Source organism: Columba livia, chromosome 4, assembly GCF_036013475.1.
Source record: "Columba livia isolate bColLiv1 breed racing homer chromosome 4, bColLiv1.pat.W.v2, whole genome shotgun sequence".
Lineage (NCBI taxonomy): Eukaryota > Metazoa > Chordata > Aves > Columbiformes > Columbidae > Columba > Columba livia.
In genome coordinates, this window is record NC_088605.1 from 37754773 (window position 1) to 37777474 (window position 22702).

At 36.5% G+C, this 22702-nt stretch overlaps 1 protein-coding gene across 9 annotated transcripts in view; it reads left to right on the forward strand.

Moving 5' to 3' along the window:
- ASB5 (ankyrin repeat and SOCS box containing 5) overlaps positions 1–22702 on the forward strand; it is a 40762-nt gene that overhangs the window by 8508 nt on the left and 9552 nt on the right. For 3 of the 9 annotated variants that reach the window (XM_065061317.1, XM_065061316.1, XM_065061318.1), the window contains one exon: positions 4145–4437. The exons of 3 other annotated variants lie outside the window; for them this stretch is intronic. In XM_065061317.1, coding sequence (XP_064917389.1) covers positions 4242–4437 — 196 coding nt within the window. In that variant the 5' untranslated portion in view covers positions 4145–4241. Of the gene's footprint in view, positions 1–4144; positions 4438–15617; positions 15634–20847; positions 20916–22702 lie in introns of those variants that run through there. 3 more of the 9 variants (XM_021284207.2, XM_021284208.2, XM_021284206.2) reach the window with 3 other exon arrangements.

Here is a 22702-nt window from a genome sequence, read left to right on the forward strand (position 1 = left end):
AACAAGCATTGCATGCTTACATCAGAAACTTGCTACTAGAACTAGTGGCTTCTTATTGTTTTTATTTTAAATTCTTTCTGATTTGAAGTAATTGTTTTAGAAGTTTCTGCTGGTGGGTTGTCTATAATGCATAAAATAAGGTAATCTTCAAAGCACTGAGGAGTTCCTGTTCTTCTGCCTGGCAGCCTATGTCATTAAATTATATTCTATTTGTTATTAGCCAGAAGTTTGAAACCCAGGATGATTATCCTAACTTCTTTTGTATTTTTAGCCAATTCTCTTATATGTGGAGAAAGACATGCAGGTGAGGTGTCATACAAATAATTCCTTATACTGTATTGCATACCTTGTCTTTAAAAAGACATTTTCAGTTTCAGACGTTTAGGTGCATGTCCAAAATACTCACTTAAGTTGTGGGTGACTTGCACTAGATTTCACAGTTTGGCTCGGTGTAAACAGGTGCCATTGCTGAATACTTTCTTTCTGCACTTGGCCACTCCACAGTAAGGCATTAAAAGGCAGCTGCTTTGAGCACTGGTGTTTGAAATAATCCACTTTTATAGTCATTATAAATGTCAATATTGCTATCTTGACTATACTGGTTATGTTCTTTAGAAATTAGAACTGACCAAGCTACGTTAAAAAGGAATTTAAGACCATAAACTCCAGCGTTTGAAAAATGTTAAATGAGTTTAAAATTCAAACAGTTAATTGGCATAAATGGGGAAAACATGCCCGAGAAATTATTACATCATTCTTGTTTTATTTGCTGGGAATATCCTAGTATGTCAAGCTAGGGGAATCCTTGTCTGTTGCAGTATTACTGGGTTCTTAATAAAACAAATGAACAAACAAACAAAAACAAACCAAAAAGCCTTATATTATTTATCGGCAGTGTAGGTTCGTGCTGGTTTCCTGTGCGCTGTGATAAAACCTTAAATATTATAATAATTTCACATGCTATCCTTTCTGTAGCCATTAAGTGAATGAACACTCAGTATTTCATTTTATTTAGGTTTGCTATGCAGGCTTTGTATTAAAAGAAAAAAATTATTAGATAGCTAATTGGTTGCGATATTATTTTCACCAGAATATCTGAGTGTTTAGCTATCAGCAATGAAATAATTTGCAGAATACTCCTCTTGATTGGACCTTTTTTACACTCTTTCATGGCATCACATTGATTTTATTTACTTAAGCTTCTGCTTTCTGCTTTCAGTTACAACATCTGTAGCTTTCCATTCCTGGGTTTCCCATCCTGCCTCAGCTTACTCTCAGCTATTTTATCTTCAAGTTTCAGTATTCACATTGTTGAGTCTTCTAAAATGCCGTGTGAGCATTAACATCAGAACAGTTGTTCTGTTTTCATGACTGGGTGCCTGGTAGCATGGATTTGCCAACAAGCTCTAACGGCAATTTCTGTAGAGCTTTAATAGCAATAGGTTTGGATAAACTTGGTTGTTCTGAGCAGCTGGGGGAGTTTCCAGTTAAGGTGGCACATACAAGCTATAGAGCTTTAAAAAAAGAAGGAATATTATTAGGAGAGTAATTCTGCCAGGTTCTTATGGCAATGTGTGAATGGAAATTCTCAAAACTCAATATTTCTTTCATTTTTATGGAGTTTTACGTATGTTTATGTAGGTTTATGGCTGAGGAGGGACATTTTTGAGAGGATAGAAGACAAGTTTTGATACAAGAATAACCCTCTTACTCAGTTTTCTTTTTGTTTCTAAAAGCAAAAATTTTACAGATCAGTGAGGATTTTTGAAAGATCGCTTACAAAACCTTACATGCACCCAAAGCCTTATTCTTGAAAAGGTTTTTATTATTTCTTTTTGACTCTTTATGGAAAAATCGAACCTGAAGAAGACAACTAAAAATTGAGAAATTTATTTTCTACTGCAGGTAGAAGAAGCAGAAAACAGTATTGTAAGGGAAAGATTGACTCTGAGCGCTGCTGTGAACTCCAGCTGTTATTTATAGTAATTGCTACTTGGATTTTTGCCTATACAAAGAGAGGCTATTTTGTTAATTAACGAAACAGGGGAGAAGTTCAGATGAGAAAGCACAGTTACTAGATGATGCAATGTGGAGCTAGGAAAAAAAGGGGTCAGGTAAAATACTGTAAAGAAGAAAAAGTTTTAGCATGAGATAATTATGATTCTTCCTTATTCTGCGTGGTAGATTTGCCAAACAGGTACTTAAGGTAGCTGGAGAATTCTGCGGACTGATGGAGTTAAGCTTAATAATACTAGCAGAAATATGGAAGAAGAAATTCCAATACTGGATGTGTTACTAAGGAAAATATCAGTTCTATTAATGATTGAAACGGAAATTGGCAGTGGCTCTCAGAACATAATGCCTATTTATCCTTATGGAAAACATGACACCTCAATTCAGTGTCAGATAACAATGTGCCAAATATAAAAAAGGATTTTCATTTGGCATTTTAAGTACTCACTCCTGCTTCTAACTATGGTATGAGGAGAGCAGTTCCTATTCTGGCTGGATGAGAAAATGTCTAAAAATGAAATTTAGGAAAAAATGCATATATTTTTTTCACAGAGTAATATAGTTTGCAGTATAAACTGCTTTTTAGTTGCCTTTTCTGTTTACTGTTTTGACTTTTATGTGGATTTATTTTTTTTCAAAGAAAAACACTGAATGTCTGTTTCTCTCAAGATAAGCACAATTCAGTTCCTGTCTGTTAAAAATCTTGATATTTATTTTCAAGTACATATCCTTTTATGACTGCCTTTTCTTCATTTGTGTAGGTTTATTTGAATGTTGTTTCCAGAAAACATTATAGTTTCTTACACTCCTGGAGCCAAATGATAGGAGGTTCTTTATTTTGCCACGTTCCTTTAAGAAATATGATTTTGTATCATATCTTTCATGCCTGCTGTGCTGTTCATTGAAGTCTGGGGATCTGTTCCTGATGGACAGTTGCCAACATTCTAAAATTTTGGGGTGTTTTTTGTTTGTTTGTTTGTGGGGTTGTTTTTTCTTTTTTTTCTAGCTGTCAAACAAGAGAATTCAGGGTGGAACAGAAAGGGTGTTTCAGATTAAGATTACTGTGGGTAGAGTATTCTAAACTATAGTTGAAGATGCTATTTGTTTTATTTAAAAGGAAATATAAACTTTTAGAACAGGACCCTTTCCTATGCTGCCGTGACTCTTTATTTTAGGGTTATAGGTTACTGAGGAATCTAGTTCTGTCCTGCAGCTCCTCAGTTTGTATCATGTTGTGACACCATTAGGTACTCAGCAATTAATCACACTAATGGAACAACTTGTGCGTAACTGCTGATGACTGTGAGTAATAACTTTATGGCATATAAGCAAATTAATTCTTAAAAAATCTGAGGAATTTAGATCCCCCTCTCTAAAACTGACCAAGAAATAAAGCCTGTCACGTTATAGGTTTAAAAGAATGCGATGCAGCACAAAGAAATGTGAATCATAAGCATTAGAAATTTTTCATGTCTTATATTTAACATTGCATTTATTTTATTTTAATTACATTTTAATGAGTTTAAATGTAGGTGATCCAAGATCTTATTTATAAAAATATTTAGCAGTTTGATTCTTAAAATCTGCTCTGATTACTGTTTATTGCATACTGAATATTCTAATTCAGCCTGAACAAAATAATAAGAAACTATAGAAGCAGGTATATATTAAATCTCTGTTTCTTTATTAGTATGTATTTAAGGCATTTACTGACATGGTTTTAGTTATGTAAGAAAAAAATACTAGTCTGGCATAAAATGAAGTAGCACAAAAGAGAAATTGTACTTAAGAAGCAGGAGAACTTATTTTAGCAAAAAATGGTTACCTGAGTTACCTGGTTTAGTACATGAAATTGTAGTTCTTAATAATAATACTTTTGGCACTGTATTTTAAAATGTGTATTAATAGGGTAAATAAATGAATTAGAAAAGCAGAATTTGGAATGAAACAGACCTTTTAAGTGCAACAAATACAATCCAGGGTCTTGGAACCTGTGTCTGTTATATTCCATCTCACTTGAATATCAGCAGGCTAGCAGGAGCGGTAGTGAACTCAATACTATGTACAGTATAAATAATCGTCATATTTTGAGCAGCAAGCATCATGACCAGCTGATATTTTCGTTCCTCAGGACCAGTTGTTCCCAAGACTGCGTGGCTAGAGCCATATGATCTTATCAACACATTTGAGAGCCCGACCCAAACACTGAGAGAGATTTTGCTGCAGCAATGACTGTCATAGAAGAAAGTCGCCCTTTTGCCCAGCAGCTATCCAATGTCTATTTTACTATACTTTCACTTTTTTGTTTTAAGCTTTTTGTGAAGATCAGCCTCGCTATACTTAGTCATTTCTACATTGTGAAAGGAAACCGTAAGGAAGCAGCAAGGATAGCTGCTGAATTTTACGGAGTTCCTCAAGGACAAGGTATATTTGTACTTATTATCTTATCACTTCTCTTTGGGATTTTTGTTGTTACTGGGTTTTATCCAGGTAGTTGCTTATCTGCTAGCCTCAATTGTTTTCAGTTTGTGAAATGATATGTGTAAGTGTTTCTTTGATGAAAAAATATCTGAAGGAATGTTGTTAGATTATTTAAGCTTTGGGGTTTTTTTTGTTTTGTTTATGTGTGTTTGTTTGGGTTTTTTTGGTTGGTTGGTTTTTTCTTTGGTTCTCTTTTTTGTTTTGGTTTGGTTGGTTTTTGTTGTTGTTTATTTTTATTTGTTGTTGGTTTGGTTTTTTGTTAATGTTAAGTTCAGAATAAAACTGAAGTATTAGAGCCAATATCCTGTTAGGAGAGAGGCCTTGCTTAAGAAGGCTGTATTTCAGATTGCCAAATACTTCCCAATTTAACACTATTTTCGCTATTGCTTCTAAGGTTCCCCAGCTTACTGATGCAGGGTTGAATTTTTCCATGCTTGGTATGTGATTATTTTGCAACACTTTAGTGAAACTAGTCCAAATATTTCTGAGAATTATTTCTTGCTTAAGTTAAAATGTTCTTAAAGTAAGTTATTTGAGAAGATATAGACCTTCTGTACTTCAAAGTTAGTGTCCTGGCACCTAGCAAGAAGCTTATGATTTGTCAGGGTGAACTTTTGAGCATCTGTGTGGAAACCCATCAACTTTCACTAGGTTGAAAGCTCTTGTGAAAATTCCTTTTTCTGTTTGCTCAAACAGAACTTTGGTAGAGCTGGGCATTACTGTTCCCCCCGACTCATGTGGGGTGAGCCAGGACCATTTTCATTCAGTCATTTTGGGTCACAGAACTCAGAAATCTCTCTTCTCAAGTGTGGTATACTAGTGCACGGCTGAGCCGTGCTTGTGCTCAGCTTGGGATCTCTGCTGCCTCACCTGTCTTTATTGTTGTTCCTTGTATTCTGGGAGGAAATCACGTTTGTGGTAAGCAATGGAACAGGAAGACTCGTCTTGCCTCTTATCGCCTTCACCACTCATCCCTAGGTACCATGAACAAGAAGTAATAACACAAGTTAAATAAAAAAAGAGAAACTATAGAAGCAAGCCAGAAATGGTTTCAAACCTGAAGATCTTTTCTCTCTTCAATGTTGGGACAAAAGCTAGACGTTTTGTGGGGATGTTTAAATTTGCCAACCAGAGGCTTACATCCCAAAGCAGGAATTAGCTTGCTTTGCTGAAGATTTACTTGAGGTGGATTTATATTGTGTTCTCTGCACAATTTAGAAAGTTCTGAAACCTGGTGTTTTTACATCTGAATATGTTAATGGCATCATTTGAACTACTATGCTTGTGTGTTCATGTGTGAGTATCTGTACAGATACATATATATGCATCAGGTTGAAAAGCAAGAGAGTCCCTAAAATGTTACCTGTTGCTGAATCCAGGAGACTTTAGTTTGGTCGTTTGTCAAATGTCTTAACTATTATATCTAAATAAATGTTCAGCATTCTAGTAGCTGGGCCATGCAAAACATGAAAATATATCACTCTTGCAGGTTACTGTTTTTCTCAGGTAGCAGAGGTTGATATTGATTTAAAGGCTCAAACATGTGGTAGAGTTTCTGGTTTTCTGCTGGGTTTATTAAAAGAAAATAGCTAATGCAGCTGCTTTGTGCTTAAACTGTACTTTCTGCAAATTAGCACCAGTGTGTCTTAATTTTTCTCTGTCCAACTCACAATGTTTGGGTCTGGATCTATAACAGTCCTAAGCACATGTTCAGCTAGTGTTATATAATCTGCAAATCCAGCCATTTTCTTGTGATTAACAGGACCGATCTTTGCTCTTTGGGATGCAAATAACACTCCTCAAAATTACTGTTTTATCTTTTCTATATCTTTGTTCTATGTTTGTAGGAGGGGGCAATTTACTGTCTGAACTGACACCATTTTGTGACATCTGGTTTATGTTTGTGAAATACAGCACAGAGGTACCTCAGTAGAGTGTATACAATACCATGTAGCAAAATATCATGTTCAAAGCATTATCTAGAAGATGTACAATAAGCAATGTGAAGCTACATTTTGAAACATTAAATACTGAGTATCCTCTTAATTAGTGATCCTATCTGTGTTTTTTCTTAAGCAGTGGAGAAATCTCAGCAGAAAAAAACTAACCCCAAAACAGAAAATCAGCCTATTATTGTCTAACTGAGGTTTATAGCATTTCAAGAAGTAATTCAAATTAGAGGAAATGCTAGTTTTCATTTTCTAGTCTTAACCTGATTATGTACTCTTAAAATTCTGTTAGTGCTGGTATTTTCAGTTTGCTTGTAGTAGTGCAAAATTATTTTTTGCTATTACAGTGGCTTGGCTAGGATAGAGTGCTATAATTTGGAAGAAGGAAAAGAGCCTTTGGGAATAATGTGCTGCTAGGCACCGGCATTATTCCACTTCTACTGAATTGAGCTATTGACTTAAAATAAGCCTTTCTTTTACAAAGCCTGCATAATTGAGGACATTTTAGGTACTGAGCAGTAGTAAGGTGCACAGGTCAGTACAGGGTTAGAGGCACAGGGATCACATGTTTTATGTCCGACTTCCTTTGGTTTGTGGCTTATTCCTTGTTGAATATGAGGAGACAGCTCAGCCTGGCTCATCGGCCTCCTGTGGTCTTGTTGCTATGTATTAATAGTGAAACAGGTCATATTTTCTTTCTTAATGTTTCAGAAATATTTTCTCTCCAGTTTGGATAGTCCTTTGGATCTTGTATGTATGTGAACAGCTGGATAGGGATAGTGTCTTAATAACTAATTAGAAATTACTATACCGTGTGTCTGGCGTTAAAATATAAGAACTAGATCAGTACTCAGCATCAGCTAAGACCGGAAAAGTGCTTATAGGTCTTCTACTAATCATAAGTCACATTAATTTGTTTATGGAGATGAAGTCTGAGTAAAACTGAAAGGCACCTTTGGGGTTAATTTGGTCACTCCAGGATCAAAAATAGATGGTTTGCCTGGCAAATGTTTGCCTAACCTGTTTTTAAAATGCTTAGTAATAGTGATTTCTGCAGTGTCCTTATGCAACCAATTACAGTTTTTACTGTTCTCATCACTAGAATGCTTCCCACTCTCCTCAAGATGTACCTAAATCTTTGTTTCTGCAAACTAGATACATAAAATATGAGTAAGGTATTTAATAGTTTTTCTCCATCTATGAAAAGTAATCAATTTAAATGCTATTATCACGTGTCTTCCTACTTCTACTATTTTTGTCTTTTCTAGAACAAAGAGAAAAGGATTTAACTTAGTCTGCCCTCCTAAGTCTTGTTTTCTGGACCTGAGTTACTGTAGTTGCTCTCCTTTGGACTTCTGCCAGTTCATATACTGTTCACAGACATCTTTACTGATGTCTAATTCCCCATGTTAAACAGAGAGCCCCAGCTGAGACTTTATTAGTGCAACCAGTGAAACTATTTGTTGTATAAAAGTGGAAGAGTTATGTCATGTGCCATATATATGATATGCTATGTAATATCTCCTGGAATTATGCTTTTTTTTTTTTTTTTTCCCCCAACAGTTAAGTATTAAGGATACAGTCTATAGCATTTAAACCCCCCATTAAAACAGAGTCACTGTATTATGCATTTGCTTTTTCCTAAGTGTGATACTTTGTACTGGCCTTCAGGTAGCTTCATACACTTGACATCAGACAATTTCTCCACTTTACTCAAATCTGTTTTGAATTGTTTCCCTGGGAGCAGTTACAGCGCCTGCAGTTTAGTGTCATCTATTAATTTTATACAAATAAATACAATAGTCATCCATAATACTACAGCACTGAATAGCAACAAATGCAGGATGGAACTCTGCAGTTTTTTACATTTGTTTAAAGTGATTTAAAGACCCGTGTGTTAATAAACTGTCAGAATTTAAGTATTTTATTCAGTGAAGTCAATGGTATTACTACCATAAAAGAGTTAAATGAAAAAGGGATCAGTTCTATTATAAAGGTCCCATTTACTGGATTATTTTTAACTTTGGCACTAATTTTGTAAACACTCATGTACACATGCTTGCCCCATTGAATTGAAAGGGACTGATTAGTTGTTTAGAGCTAAGTGCTTTGCAATCAGGGAACTGTAGCTGTGTTGTAAATAGATTACGGTGCCTAACTTTCCTTTTTTTATTGTGTTGAAGTGAATATGTATTTATCCATTACACATTTAAATTCACAGAAGTCATAATTTTATTCTTTCTCTATGGAAAAAGTCATGGCACATATGTGTTTATTCAATTTCAAAATACTGTGCCCTACAAAACTGACCTAGTCAATGAACTTATTTGGAAATTAACTAGATATAATTAGCTGTGTAGCAGGCAATCTGCAGTGACAGTGACCTGCACAGTAAGACTTTTTTCTCTCACTGTATTTCCAGAGCTCTGAAGAATTATTGACTCTAAAGAATTTGTATTTGTATTTGAGTACAGCTTCTCAAAATATATTATACTGTTTTTACAGAACTGGAGAGGTGAATATGTCCTGATTTCTTCTAAGTTTTCAAAAAAAGGGCTGTTCTTGAATGAATACAAGTTCTAAGCCAGCCATCTTTGTTCTATCTGCCTTGGCCAGGCATGGCAGGAATGCTCAGTACACTTGTTATTCCTAAATTAAGCTGTCCATGGGATTGTGGTAGTTCAAGTGTGGAGTCCCTATCTCCTTTCAGGATTATGAGGCTTGTAAATAGTATGAAGCCTTCTCTTTCCTTCTTTTTCTTAAATGCTGAGTGCTGCTTGGGTGGACCCAAGAAACTGGTCCATTAAACACAACTCATAAATAGGAAATACTGTTATGTTTCACTGTTAGAGATCTGCCGTTTGAAACACTTGATTACATTTTGAACTGTAGTGAATAATTAGAGCACAGTTTTCCTATTATTTTATTCGAACAAGTTGCAATTGATAATGTCACTCAGCAACAGTTGTTAGGTAGGGAAGATAGGCATGAGGCATTTTCTCAACTTGCATTCCAGAGAGATCACAGTTCTATTAATAAAAGCCGTATAAGACCTCTACTAGCTTCCCGGATACAATAGAGATTCATTTAGTCATGACAGGAACATTGTATGGCATACCTATTGACCATAACACTTGGTGTAAGACACCACATTTAGCATTTGTTTTTCATATGCAGAACATAAGCTAATGGTGTCGAAGTGTTTAAGATAGTGTGAATGATCTTTTTTGAAAGTTCCGAAGGGAGTTTTTGATGGAACTCATCAGCTTCTCTTGTATGTTAAAATCTTTGCCTGGTATGACAAACAGCTCTCATAGAAGAGCCATACTTCAAAATAAATCTCAAGAACTAAGCAAATGACACCACATACCAGCACAGTACCAGAACCATTCTCCTCTGAAGAATACAATCTATCTTCAAGGGATTTTGGTGACAGTTATAGGATGTAACCAGACCAGCATGGCCAGGGCCCTGACCTATTTGCAGCAACAAAAACCAAGCACATCTGCTGGCAAGTATTGACTCTTCCCTCACCTTAAAGAAAATATCCAAGGCTACAGAAACTTCTAGTGAATATATCTGCTGCAAACTCCTATCTGTATTTCTATATCAGAACCTCTTTGAGAATAGCGTCGCCACAAGCTGTATTTTGTGGTCAGTATTATTTATGTATGCCTCTGGAAATGTGTCTTTCCTGAAAATGGACCTTAACTTGTCACCAGGCTAGGTCCTGTTGGCTTGCTTGATGTGCACACTCTTTATCTCACATGGAAATGCCATCATCCACTGATTATTTTTGTGGGTGAAATGAATAACAAGGTTTTGAACTACAAACGAGTACAGAATGGAACGTTATGAACTCCGATGTTGCTTAAAACCTGGGGTTTTCAAGGTGCGCAGCAATCAGACTGAAAGATAACCCTGGGGCAATCTGCCTGTAAGGCTTTAAAAACAACTGTTGTTAAGGAGAGCTGTTAGGACACTCCAGTACTGGATTGGGGCAAGCTCAAACTCACCATCAGCATTCGTCTTTTTTGCAGCAGTGGGGTGTAAGGCACCAGGGGCAGACCAAAATAGCATAGCTCCCTGAAGGTGATGTTCCTTCCCTCAGCCATGGACTTGTTATGGCCAGGGTTCTGCTATTTGCCCTCACCTCTTGTAGGGGATGTTCTCAAGCATTTGCAATGCAGGCAAGTGGCGAGTGAACTTCTGCCAGGGTGAGATAATGATGGCTTTGGGGGAATGCATTGCGTGCCTAAGTACTGAGCTCTAGGCATGATTGCAGCAATGCTGGCTGCTTGGTCATAAATCCGTGATGGCATGCTGCATCTGTTGCACTAGTGGATGTTACTCTTTGCTATGTCTAGAGTCTTTCTGGCAATTGATGTGATCTCTCTCTTTATGGCTGTTCTCTGATGGTAACTGGCTGAAGATTCACTCTGTGGTGCTCTATACCACTGCGACTACTAGTCTCACGACTTGTGTCTTTCTTCTCTGTCAATATCTAAAGCTCAGGCCTGCTTGGTAACTGATATGGCTAGATCATCAGCGTGACTGCTGTGAATTGTTTTACTTTAGCCCACATATGAGCAAATATTCTGTGTTACCACTGCATGAAGAGGTCTGGGGGGTACACACTGCAAATCCATTAGCCAAGAAACGTAGTAGATGTGTTGTTGTTCCATATTTGACTTCTCTGGGGGCTGAGACAGAGCCTTTATCATACCAGAATTTTAAATCTTTTCTCAGCCTTCCATTCTGATTCCCAGCATCCAAGAATACAAGGCCTAACAACTGTAAAAATCTCAGGGGAAGAGGTATGGAAGTTACTAGCCATCCATGCTTTTGCTATCTTATAATAATAATTTGGATTCCTGGGTAAAAGATAGTGTTGATACTGTATCAAGAGCAAGAGTTCGTAATCGGCTTTTTTAGTGCTTGTAGTGCCATAGAGAAATGCCATTTTATGCTTATATAACTAATGACCACTTAAGTATTATCTGCATATCCGCTGACATTTGTCAGGACTGGCTGGTGGCACCTGGGTAAAGTCTGAGCTTCTGGTTGACTGCTAGTGACTTATTGTATCGGCCATGAAGTATGGCTTGATGCAAGAACCTGTTTTTAAAAAAATGTTGTTCAAGTCCTTTCCCTGTGCTGCTGTGGGATCTTTTATCAGTGTACTTTTATGGTGCATTTAAGTTTCTTGGCATTGAGCTGGCACCGCAGGATGTAACAGTGGTCACTGTGGCCTTTTAGGATGCTATGTTTTTGTCAGTGACCATGCTTCTATAATTACTACTAAAACTTGCTTCGTCTTGGCTTCTCCTACAGGAAGGAATGTTCAAGATCTCTGCTGGTTCATTTCTGACAATGTCAAATGGCAGGCAGCTCTTGGCGTACTGGCACTGAGATCCAGGGAACCTATCTTATCATTTCAGCTTCATGGTCGCAGTCTGTGGATCACATCAGCAGGATGTTCCAGAATTTAATGTGGCAGGTTCCGTGCAGTCACTGTGACCGCGTAACAGTCCTGGTCATAAAAGCAGGGTGAATCTGAAAGTACAGAATGGTTTGGGAAGTGAGGTGGCTCATCAGCCGGCTAGCATGAGGAGGATTGCACACAAAACACTGATCTGTGACATTTGAAAATAGTGCAATTTTGTCCATATTTTTCTGAGATAAATTGTTTTTATTGGAATTTGGACTGTATTGCATTTAGCTGCATCATGTGTTGAAAGGTGTGGGAGCCTTTTTGTCATAATTGTTTTTGTTAACACTTTTTTTCTTCTTTGCATATTATCACAATTGCATCTTTATTGCCTTAAGAACAGTCTTCAAAGTAGAATGAGTTCTGCATCGAAATGGAGGAACAAAAATTTATTTCTGTTTGGATTCCCACCTGTTAAGACCTGTTGCCCCTGTAGATTTAACTCAGAGCTATTTTCTGACATGTTGAAACTGTACTGACATAAAAATCTGGATAAAAAAGATTATGAAGAAAAGCAGTTGAAAGTTTCCTTTAACAGTTCTTCCCCTTGGTTATAGAAGTTGAATAGAACTAATTATTAGTGAAATGCGACATAGTGGTTTATTTAAAGCTTGTCTGCTAAATTAAGTCAAAATTCTCCAGTTTCCTTACTCTCAGAGTGTAGTGTCTGCTCCTTCCTCTGGCTGTTTTTTTGCAGGTAGCTGCATTGCTTCCATGATTAACTATAACCTAACACGGTCCCTAATTGCTTGTGTGCCAAGGCAGGGAAAGTAATGGCCTACTGTATTTTCTTCATACTTGGATATCTACTTAGATTTCTGTTATAGGTTTTCTGTTGGATTTTGAAAGTGTTTGAATGTCTTCTGTAGAGAAAAATCTGAAGAACAGAATCTGAGTACCAAGCCGAGGTAGTTTCAATTACTAATAATTTTATTACCTAATGAGGTAAAGAGATACTGATTTTTATTATGTAGCTAGTGCATGGATGGCTGACTTCAGGAAGTTCACATGGCAATTCTGTGTCAGAGGAGGAAGTGAATAGCGAGTTCTTCAGTTTTACTCTGCAGTTTTAACAGTATGTTCATCCCCTCTTTATATCAACATCTCAAGTATGTTTTGAATACATTTCCAGTTGATTTCTGATGTTGTTCTAGCTTTCATTAAAAAACAAACAAACCCCACTTTTGTTTATGTGCCAGTTTAGTAGGACCTTTTAATAGCTTTTGCCCAGAGGATGAATGTTTGTGCCTAGCAGAATTTAAGAAGTTCCTTCTAGAGTCCTGAATAGTATAAGCTTTGCTTTCTTAAAAGCATGAAAAAAGTGCATATTTTTTTATTCATTGCATTCTGATGTCCTCCAAAGTATTCAAAATAGGTTAATAAAATGAGTGGCAAGTGTCTATGGAATAGGGATAGTTTTCCTAGTACCCTTGCCTTGAAGGCAGCAGATCTTTGAACTGGTCTAACTCCATTGGTAGCTCAGTGCTTCCTATGCAGGTTTCTGGAAGGGAATGAGCAGGTGCTTCTGACTCCCCTTCAAAGCCATGGCAGCTGCCTGTGTATCTACTGGTTCCCTCCCTCCTCCTTCACACGTTTGAGACCAGTAAGAGAGAATGGGGGATAGAATATCTGTGGAAAACAAGTTGTATGAACTACTTCCAGGTTTGTACCACTCTTCTAGAAGGACCCAACTTCATTCTCAGCTGACAACCTCACCCACAAAACTCCTACAAAAACATGTAGCTCTTGTCTTCCCAGCCCACTGTTAATCCCTGCCCAACAGTGCCACATGCTTTGCTTGATCTTGATCCTCACCACCTTCTCCTGAAAGTCCTGGGATTCCATTCCAAATGGAAAGGAAGTGTGAAGATGAGATGAGCCTCAGAGCTGTGGCAAGTACAGAAATTGTCATTGGTTATTTTTCACCTGCAGAATTGTGCTGATATCATCCTGAGACAGGCACATAGACACATCCTTAGTAAGCTTTCCTGTTAATTCATCTTTCAGTATTTATTTACTTGAAGAAAACACTACAATTTAACGAGTAATTCTAGTGTCACAGTGAGATATTTATAAAGTGCCCTTTTCTAATGAGCCCTTCTGTGAAAGCTCTGTTGAAGACTTACTTGCAGAGTCAGATTGGATGTAAAAGTGTTTATTTCAGTCTGTGAGATATTCGGGTTCATTCAGCTGGATAAAACCTGAGGAAAACAACTTTCTGAAAGCAATATAACATCTGGGAGAATGCAGTTTTGTTCTCTCTTGTGAGAATAGTAGTAGCCCACCTGCTTCTGTTCTATAAAGAGTGTCATGCCATTCCAGTTGGGCAGTTCTCATGTGCTGTAATTTCAAGGTGAAATTTGCAGCTGCTCCTTTTCCCCCTTCCCCTACCTAACTATAATCTTGCCTCTGATTTTCTCTTAAAGAAAGACAAGACTGATATAGAAAATTTCATTACATACATGTGTATTATTTCAACATCTTACTGGTTAGTTTTTGTCAGGTACCTACCTGAAGAGGAGTAGTATTAATGAAGCCCAGTAATGTTAATTTCTCTTTAAAAAGTTTATAAATGGCTAGTTTTTATATCAGTAGAGGAGGGTAGTGAGAAAATACTAGAAGGAAGTGGCGGGGAGCTAAATGTGGCATCTTAGCATGTTATTAGCACAGGGAAATCACTGTCCTCTTTATCCATGCTGGAATTTTATCATGGACTGCTTCTCCCTGCAGATTTCTGTTGTTGAGTATCAGCATGATACATAGTAACAAACAAAAAATTTCTACTAGTAGTTGGTTGCCCTTGTTTTTGTTATAATTAAAAAAAATATTGACTTGTGCTACTTCTAACAAGACTACAGCCTTACTTTCATAATAGAATCAGACTGTCAAAATAAGAAGTGATTTTTTTTTTTTTTCCAATCAACCCATGATGCATTTATTCAGGATGTAGTTTCTAGTTGACGGCTGTAGGATGCCTTGTCCCCATTTAAAAAATAAAAACAAGGACAAAACCAAACAAACCACCCACAAAAATCCAGCAGTGCTTCATAGTTTCATGGATTCTTCTGAATTCCAAAATCTCTCTTAACTGCAAGTTACAGATGAGTAAAGCCTCATGTAGTAATAATTATTGTTTCTATTATTAAAAGAATTGCCATTATGATAGAACAGTTATAGTTTTTCTGGTTTAGGTTGCCTCCTATTCAAGCAACAATGCATTGAATACTTACGCTTTAAGAATCTGTTTCTGTTTTTGGTTAAATGCGTAAAAAATTGACACCTTCTTTCCATTTAAATCATGTAAATAGTTAAGACTCATGCTGTAGCTAAGCTGATTCTTTCTCTGTTTTAAAAATAGAAAATGCTGGAGCAGTCCTTCCCTTCCCCCACTATGTACTCACTAGTCCAAGCTAGTAAATGTTGCTGAATGGATTTCAGTGTTGTAGCCATTCTACAGTAAGTACAGCAAGATCTCTGTGAAAAAGCGAAAGGAGGAAAAAAGGTACTAGCAATCCATTTGTGGGCATTCGTCAGACCAGAGCACCTGCACCAATGACAGACAGGCTTTCCTCGAGAAACAAGTAATGACAACAAACACGGCTGTTCAGAGGAGCCAGAATCTCCCCAAAAGACGCCTAGAAGGTGTAGGGGAGTGTCCTGCGAAACGAAAAGCTAGCTGGGGTATTCTGACCAGCCAAGGTTAGTATAGCAGCCATTTCCGAAACTGTGTACTGAAATACGCTAAGCTGACCCAATTTGTCATGTTCTAGCTCTAAACTGTTTTTTCTTTCTAGCTGTAATATAAATGCATGCCTATGTTAGTGGCACTTTATTGTCTTGCATGGGTTAACACAAGGGTGTTGAAGCTATTTTTGTTCTTTCTGCACTCTTATCAGCTGATCTAAAATATCTTTTCTTCTTTATCTGCCCTATTTGTTCTATGCAAGCGTTTAAGGCTTGACTTACCCTGACTTTTGCTGTCCTGTCACAAGGTAACTGGATACTGAAGGCTAATTGTTTACAACAGGGAACCGGGGACTGAAAGGAGGGGGAGAAATAAACTTCACATACAACTTCATATGTAAAGAGAACTTTATAGGTAGCTGAAATAGGAGGTGATGAAGGAACTACAGATGACAGAATTATTGTCCTGTGCTAAGATACTAAAGACAAATATATAATTGTAAGGATTTGTATAGAGAAGTACTTAGGAGGTATTTAAATTGCTTGACACCGACATTTTCAGTGATGAGGAGCAAACTATTTTAAAAGAAGTGTTTAGGACTGCTGTTGTCTGTGCCAGATTTTCCTAATTTTTTCATAATACAAGTGTGTGAAAGGGAAATTTTAGTAATTGTGAAAGTCTAATAGGATTTTTTTTAAAGAGTGATCATAATTCCAATTAATATCGACCATAGCATAAAGCTTAGAGTGAAATAAAAATGAAAATAAGGAAATCAAACTTCAAATTCTCGATAATATCGCATCAAATTAAAAACTGCAGGTGTTAAAATAGCCAGGGAAATGAGGAGACAGGGAAGAGAGGTTTGATATATTGTGCATAAAATAATTATTAATTTACTATGAAAAACACAGTTATATGTTATAGGAATCAAAATTACTCTTAAAATACCTTTGTTAATTTCCAGTACTGCCAGTTATAGAATTAAGCAGTATTAAAGAATTTAAGCAACAGTTACCGTAACTGAATGCAATGGCACTGTAAGGTTTTATTTATTCATCAGTTTTAATAAACACTGTATCCCTCATATTATTCCATGCTTGGGCTAACATTTCCTAATCTGTAGTAACTTTTATTTATGAACATTTCAGCTAGTTATGTCAGTAGTTCCCAAAAAGAGCGGACATTCTCCCTCAGACTGAAAAGAAATTTTACAGAAGTTTATCAATGTTAGCACTACCCACTCCTTGATATGGTTCGGGGTTAGGCTCTTTTGTCATTCCTATAAAGAAATAACCACAGTTAGTCCTAAGTTTTGAAATGTTCAAAATCACAGTTAAATATGGAAAGTAATTTTTCCTGAAGAATCCATCTTAATATGGTCTTGCAGCCTCTTTGTGATTGCTAAACTGAGTGTATGTATTTGTTGATGGACATCTTGAAGTACTGAGAGACTTCTTTTGCAATTCAGGCTTCTGGTTGTTGTTCACTTGGATGACAGGTATATCTAATACCAAATCTGAAGGAGGCTTTTCCCTCTCTGTTCCCATTCCTGGAGGGATCCAAACCTGACTTTGTTCTTCAGGCTGCCTTGAAGAGCAAAGGAAGAGAAAGTCAGACTGTGATGCAGTATTTAATTAAATATGCATATTGGAAAGTGCATGTAAGTAAAAGTGATGGGGAGGGTGAAATATGTCATGGTAAGGTTTGGTGAAAGGGTGAAAGGGTAGAGTCAGGCCATAGCAAAAGGTCTTCAGCCTAGTGGCATGAGGGTCCACAACCAGCAATCAGCATACTGGGCCCAGCTTTGCTGACCAGCTGGGTACTGCCAGTAAAGCCAGGGATTAAGATTTGTGCTGCATTCACACCCTAGCAGGCTGGGAAAATACTGAGAATTCTGAGCACAACTTGGGGAAAATTTCTTGCAGTCTGGATTAAGGCTGAGACTGTATTTGAGGAGCACAGTTATTCCAGGCAGAAGTCCTCCAAAGTCTAAACTCAGCTCAGAATGTCTGTATGCCTTTTTTGTCACCTTCTAGTTGGAAGGCCACTGAAAACCCCTTACTTTGTTTTAGTGAATTGACTAAGGAAATAATAACAGCCTAAGACTGCTACCAGCTGCTTCACATACCGAAATTTACATATTACTGAATTTAGGGGTTGATGTGATTTTGCACCTTGTTGCTCTAGCTACAGCACACAGTTTTCAAGATACTTTCAGCTAGAAAAATATCCAGCCGCTTGTTGATCCTTCAAGAAGATGGAAAAAGAAAACAGCGTGTGCATGAGCAGTGGACAGGGGAGTTGTTGCTGTGCTTTTACGAGACAGGGGATGGGGCCTGATGCTCTTTTTGCCGCGTGTGCCAGGCCCGGCACAGAGCCACAGCAACAACTGCTGCTGCCATCTTCATTGCCATCGCCTTCACCTGCTGTAGTGCTGCTTCTGTTGGGAACTACACGAGTCACATTTGGATATTGCTGTTGTGGGCGTTTTAGGATTTCTAATGCAGTTCAGTGGCTTGTGTTTCTGTGTGACAAGTATGTTAGATTGCAATGCCAAAGCACTTAAAATTTAGGAATTGTTAAAAGTAACATTGCCTATGACTTGCTCGTTTGACCCTCTAATGCATTATAACCCAGTATTTGACAACACAGTCACATACTGTACTTTTCCACAAAGCCCCTGCTTCCTTGGATGTGCAAGATGGATGACATTCTGAGAATGCATTAGGTTAATACTCAGAAAAAATAGACCGTATATTTTCCTGTATGTTGCAAAGGGTAGGAAAAAAGGGGCAAAGGTTTTCATGTCCCTAAAAGCAAATTATTTTTTTGTCTTTGCTGTGACACCTGTGTGTTTTAAGACAAATCATCTAACCTAAAAGCTTCTTGACTGATCATGGTTATTATTATCTAAGGCTGAAATTACAGAGGCTCAAAGCTGTCATAGCCATAATTAAACTATGCTTTCAGTGTACACTCTAATGCTTAAGTACTCTGGAAAAAAATAAGCTATTAGATTGGTTTTATAATTTAAGCATTAAAATTCTCTGTCTTTTGGTTTTTTACTTATAAAATAATATGAATGAATGATGTTATGAAGATAGATTCAGCAAGGGTTTTTAAGTATCCTTTCGTGATTGGGAGAATACCGTGAAAAATTATAAAATTGAATACCATGAAAAATATAAAATTAACAGTGTTATAGTCAGTTTATAGTTTGGCTAGCATGTCTTAAAGAGGAAGAGTTCATACTAGATATGGAGATACAAAGTAATTTGAATGCTCACACATTTGCTGAATACAACACTGGAATGGCAAAACTCATGTGCGGTCCTGTAATATGAGCGCATCATAAACAGAACTGTGTGGGAAAATAAATTTGCATGGTTTTCAAGAGTAGGAAATCATTGGCATTTGTATTTGGGTTGAAATCCCCAAGTTTTGAAAGTCTACATGATGGTAAATGCTGTAAAGTATATTGATTTGAACCAGTCAAGTTTTCGTATGTTTATATACTTACGTGTATATATGTATATATTGTTATAAATTCTTATCCATTTTTCAGTCAAATGAAAACAAAGATTATTTTAAATATTGAAATGAAATATTTAAATGCCACTTGGACTATATCTTCTCTCTCAGACATATTTTAACCATCTATAGCCTAAATTCAGATTATTTTTGAGTTCTTCAGTGTTGATTGTTGGAATTTCATCAGTTAAAAAGAAGTGACTTGCATTTTGCTGGTCATATCTACTCGTAGTAGTTAAGCACCACAGATGCATTTCTTAACTTTCAAACCCTTGACTTAAGATTCTTTTCAAGAGTTTTTAACATCAAATATCAATTAAGTGCTTGAAACACTTTTTTATCCTGGAAGGGCTTTAGACAAATGGGGAATTTTATAGTGCCACAGTAAAAATATCAGGCAGTTTTAACAACTGAAGTGAACTGCATCTGTTATCTTGGGTCTATAATGTTACAGAGTTTTTCTGTTATAGTTATTGATCCTGTGGCTTTCATTGCTACAAACTGAAACATTCAGAATACATCTTAAGGAATAAAAGTTAACAGTGATGAGCTCAAGACATAGCATTTGTTCATTTTGCAGACATAAATATAAGCTACAATACTTTCCAAATAGTCTGCGTCAGGCTTCTATTTTCAGTTCTTTTCTGATGATACCGATTCTCTGAGGACTGGTCACCATCTATTTACCCTTAGAGCAGTATTTTTTTAAATTGCTGAGCCCTGGCATAAATCTTCAGCTGGTGAAGTCGGTGAGAAGACTTTATTCACTTTCAGTCCTCCTTGGTTTGAAAATCCAGCTTTCTAATATGCTTTTTATACTGTTTTTGTTTGTTTGTTGACTACACAATTTTTTAGAATTAAAAACTAATTGAATGAGTGGAGTTAATGACCTTTACAAAAATATTTTGACTTAGTATTGTACTTCTATGGTCATAAATGCAGGAATGACTTACAGGTAATTGCAGGTAGATATAAAGGAGTGAAGTCTATAGGAAAATGTGAAGAAAATAACATTGATGTCTTAGAAATGCATCGAAGTTAGAATTGCAAATCCCTATTTTTGGGGATTTTCACTGCTGAGAACAGTTATCCAAACCCCAATTTCACAACCAAATAATTGTTCAGAAGATAACTAAAGCAATAGTGAATGGCTACAAGAAAAAAACAGTTCAGCGTACAGATCAAATAGCATTTGAAACATAATCAGGATATCGTTATTTATTTATTTTGTCAGTATATTATGAGTAAGTAGTAAAATGAATATTTGGCAGTGCTTCCCTCACAAATCTATGTACTAATATGGATTTTAGAGGGAACAAAACTATGTGTCTCATTGTAATAGATTAAAAAAGGAGGAGTTTGTCCTGCAGATCTTTTTCTTCTCGGGGTTCTCTTAATCTCACTGTGAGTTTCTCTTGTGTTGGAATTCCAGTTAACCTGTTTTGGAAGGCGAATGTACAGATATTGGCACTTTGGAAAGTCGTTTAAAAAAAAAAAAAAAAAAAGAAAAATGAACAAAAAGAGCCATAGTCCTTTAGCATAAGAAAAGAAACTGGCAACTTGTGTTTACTGAAGGGTGAAAGTTCATATTACAATGAGCTGCTGATCTCTTTCCAAACATAGCTGGACTATATTAAGAACAGGCCTAATTAGCAAGAGCAGAATTTTTTTTATTATTATTATTTTTTATTTTCCAGATTGAAAGCAATGAGTAGGATTTATAATTGCAATTGGCTGGAAGTGCCATGGGGAGATGGAGATTTAGGTATTGTATGATACTTTGTAATTTGTTTTTTAACTTCACCTGTGAATATAGTGAATATATTTATTCTTTCTTGTTAGTGTTTACAAAGCAATGCCTTTCCTGGTAAACTATACACCAGAGAACTTGGAACTAATGTGGCTTCTAAATATAGTTAGACATACTTTGTATTCAGCATCTGTCAGAGACGACATCAGTAGGGAATTAATGCATTAACAGGTTTGGAATAGACCGTGTTTGCTAGTACTGCTGTTACAGACAACAATGGATGAAAAAATGTCTTCATTTATATTCTTATTATTGCTTTCTAAGTGAGAGACATTACAAGTTTGTAGATTAGCAGAAGGCAGGAATCTAGACAAAGAATTTATTTTAAGACAACTTTGAAGTTTATTTATGATACATATTTATTTTGAACATATTATTGTCCCTGTGGTATTTAATGATGAATTGCTATGTTTACTGATAAATCAGTTGGAATTGGAAGGCTTTTTTCCAAACTTAATTTGCACAAAATGTTTCTGCCACATTTTGCTTATAAATTTTACTTCTAGTAGAAGTGATACAAGCATTTTGCTTTTAATGGATTTAGCAGAAACAGCGAACTGCTGCATTTCTCTACATGAAGACAGGTATATAAGGTGGGTCTAGGTGCGAAACAGAGCTCGCGATGGGATCTGGCATCATTTGAATCTCAAATGTCACTGGAGTTATGACATTAGCAGACATTCTTCTGACCAATCCAAGAGGGACGGAGGTGAAGGAAAGAAAATTGGAAAAAGTGTTGCTTTCAGATCCTACCTGCATCTTTGTCCTGAGTTATACATGCCTACAAGAATGTCCAAAGTACGAGTGTATTTAATGAGCATAAAAACCTCATGATACTACAATTTTATTAGATTTTTTTTTCCATATAATAGTTGTGTCTTTTTATTTTTTCTTTTTCCCCCTATTAATTTAGGAGTAAGAGAAATGCTTGAGAGAGATGGTTCTCATCTGTACAGACTGGGGCAATATTTCAAAAGCAGCCTCTAAATACAGCTTTTAATTATTTTTGAGGAATTCTTCACAGCTGCCAGCAGGAGAACTTAATGGATTTAATTAATTTGAATTAGAATGACTTGAGTGCTGGTTCAGTTACTACTACAGAAAAAGGAAAACATTCGTCAAAATTCTTATAGTAACTGCACACATCCAACCTACAACAGGATAAACATAGGATAAATACATCTGAGCTTATTGGGATGACAGAGAAAATATTGATGTTTTCTCAAAATCAGGTCCCTTTAATATTTCTGAGGTCAGATTTTGTAGTATAATACCCCTTAAAATCCCAGTCACTTTGTGTATGCGATGGTGGGTTGTCCGTTTGTTTGTTGGTTTTTTTTGGGTTGTTTTTTTTTTTTTTTCAGCTGTTATGACTAGCAATAAGAACTGCAAAATCATGCCTTTAATAAACCTAAAGTAAAAAGTATAGGGAACAATCTACGTGCATGTACATACACATGCACAGACAGATGATCAGAGCTCAGCGCAAATAATTCTGGAAGAGTATTGGAAGCTGGTTCTCGCCTATGGTACATCTGCTCCCACAGATGAAAGAGTACAAGAAGCTTCAAAGATACTGGATACTCTGACATGACAGAAATCTCCATGCTTTTTGAAGATCAGGTTTAAAAAGCTTTAGTCTCTTATATTTTTTAACTTCTGTGATCAGCTTTGTATAGTCTTATGATAATTTCAATACTCAGCTGTGCTTTTGTTTTGCTAAGATTTTGATTTCAATAACA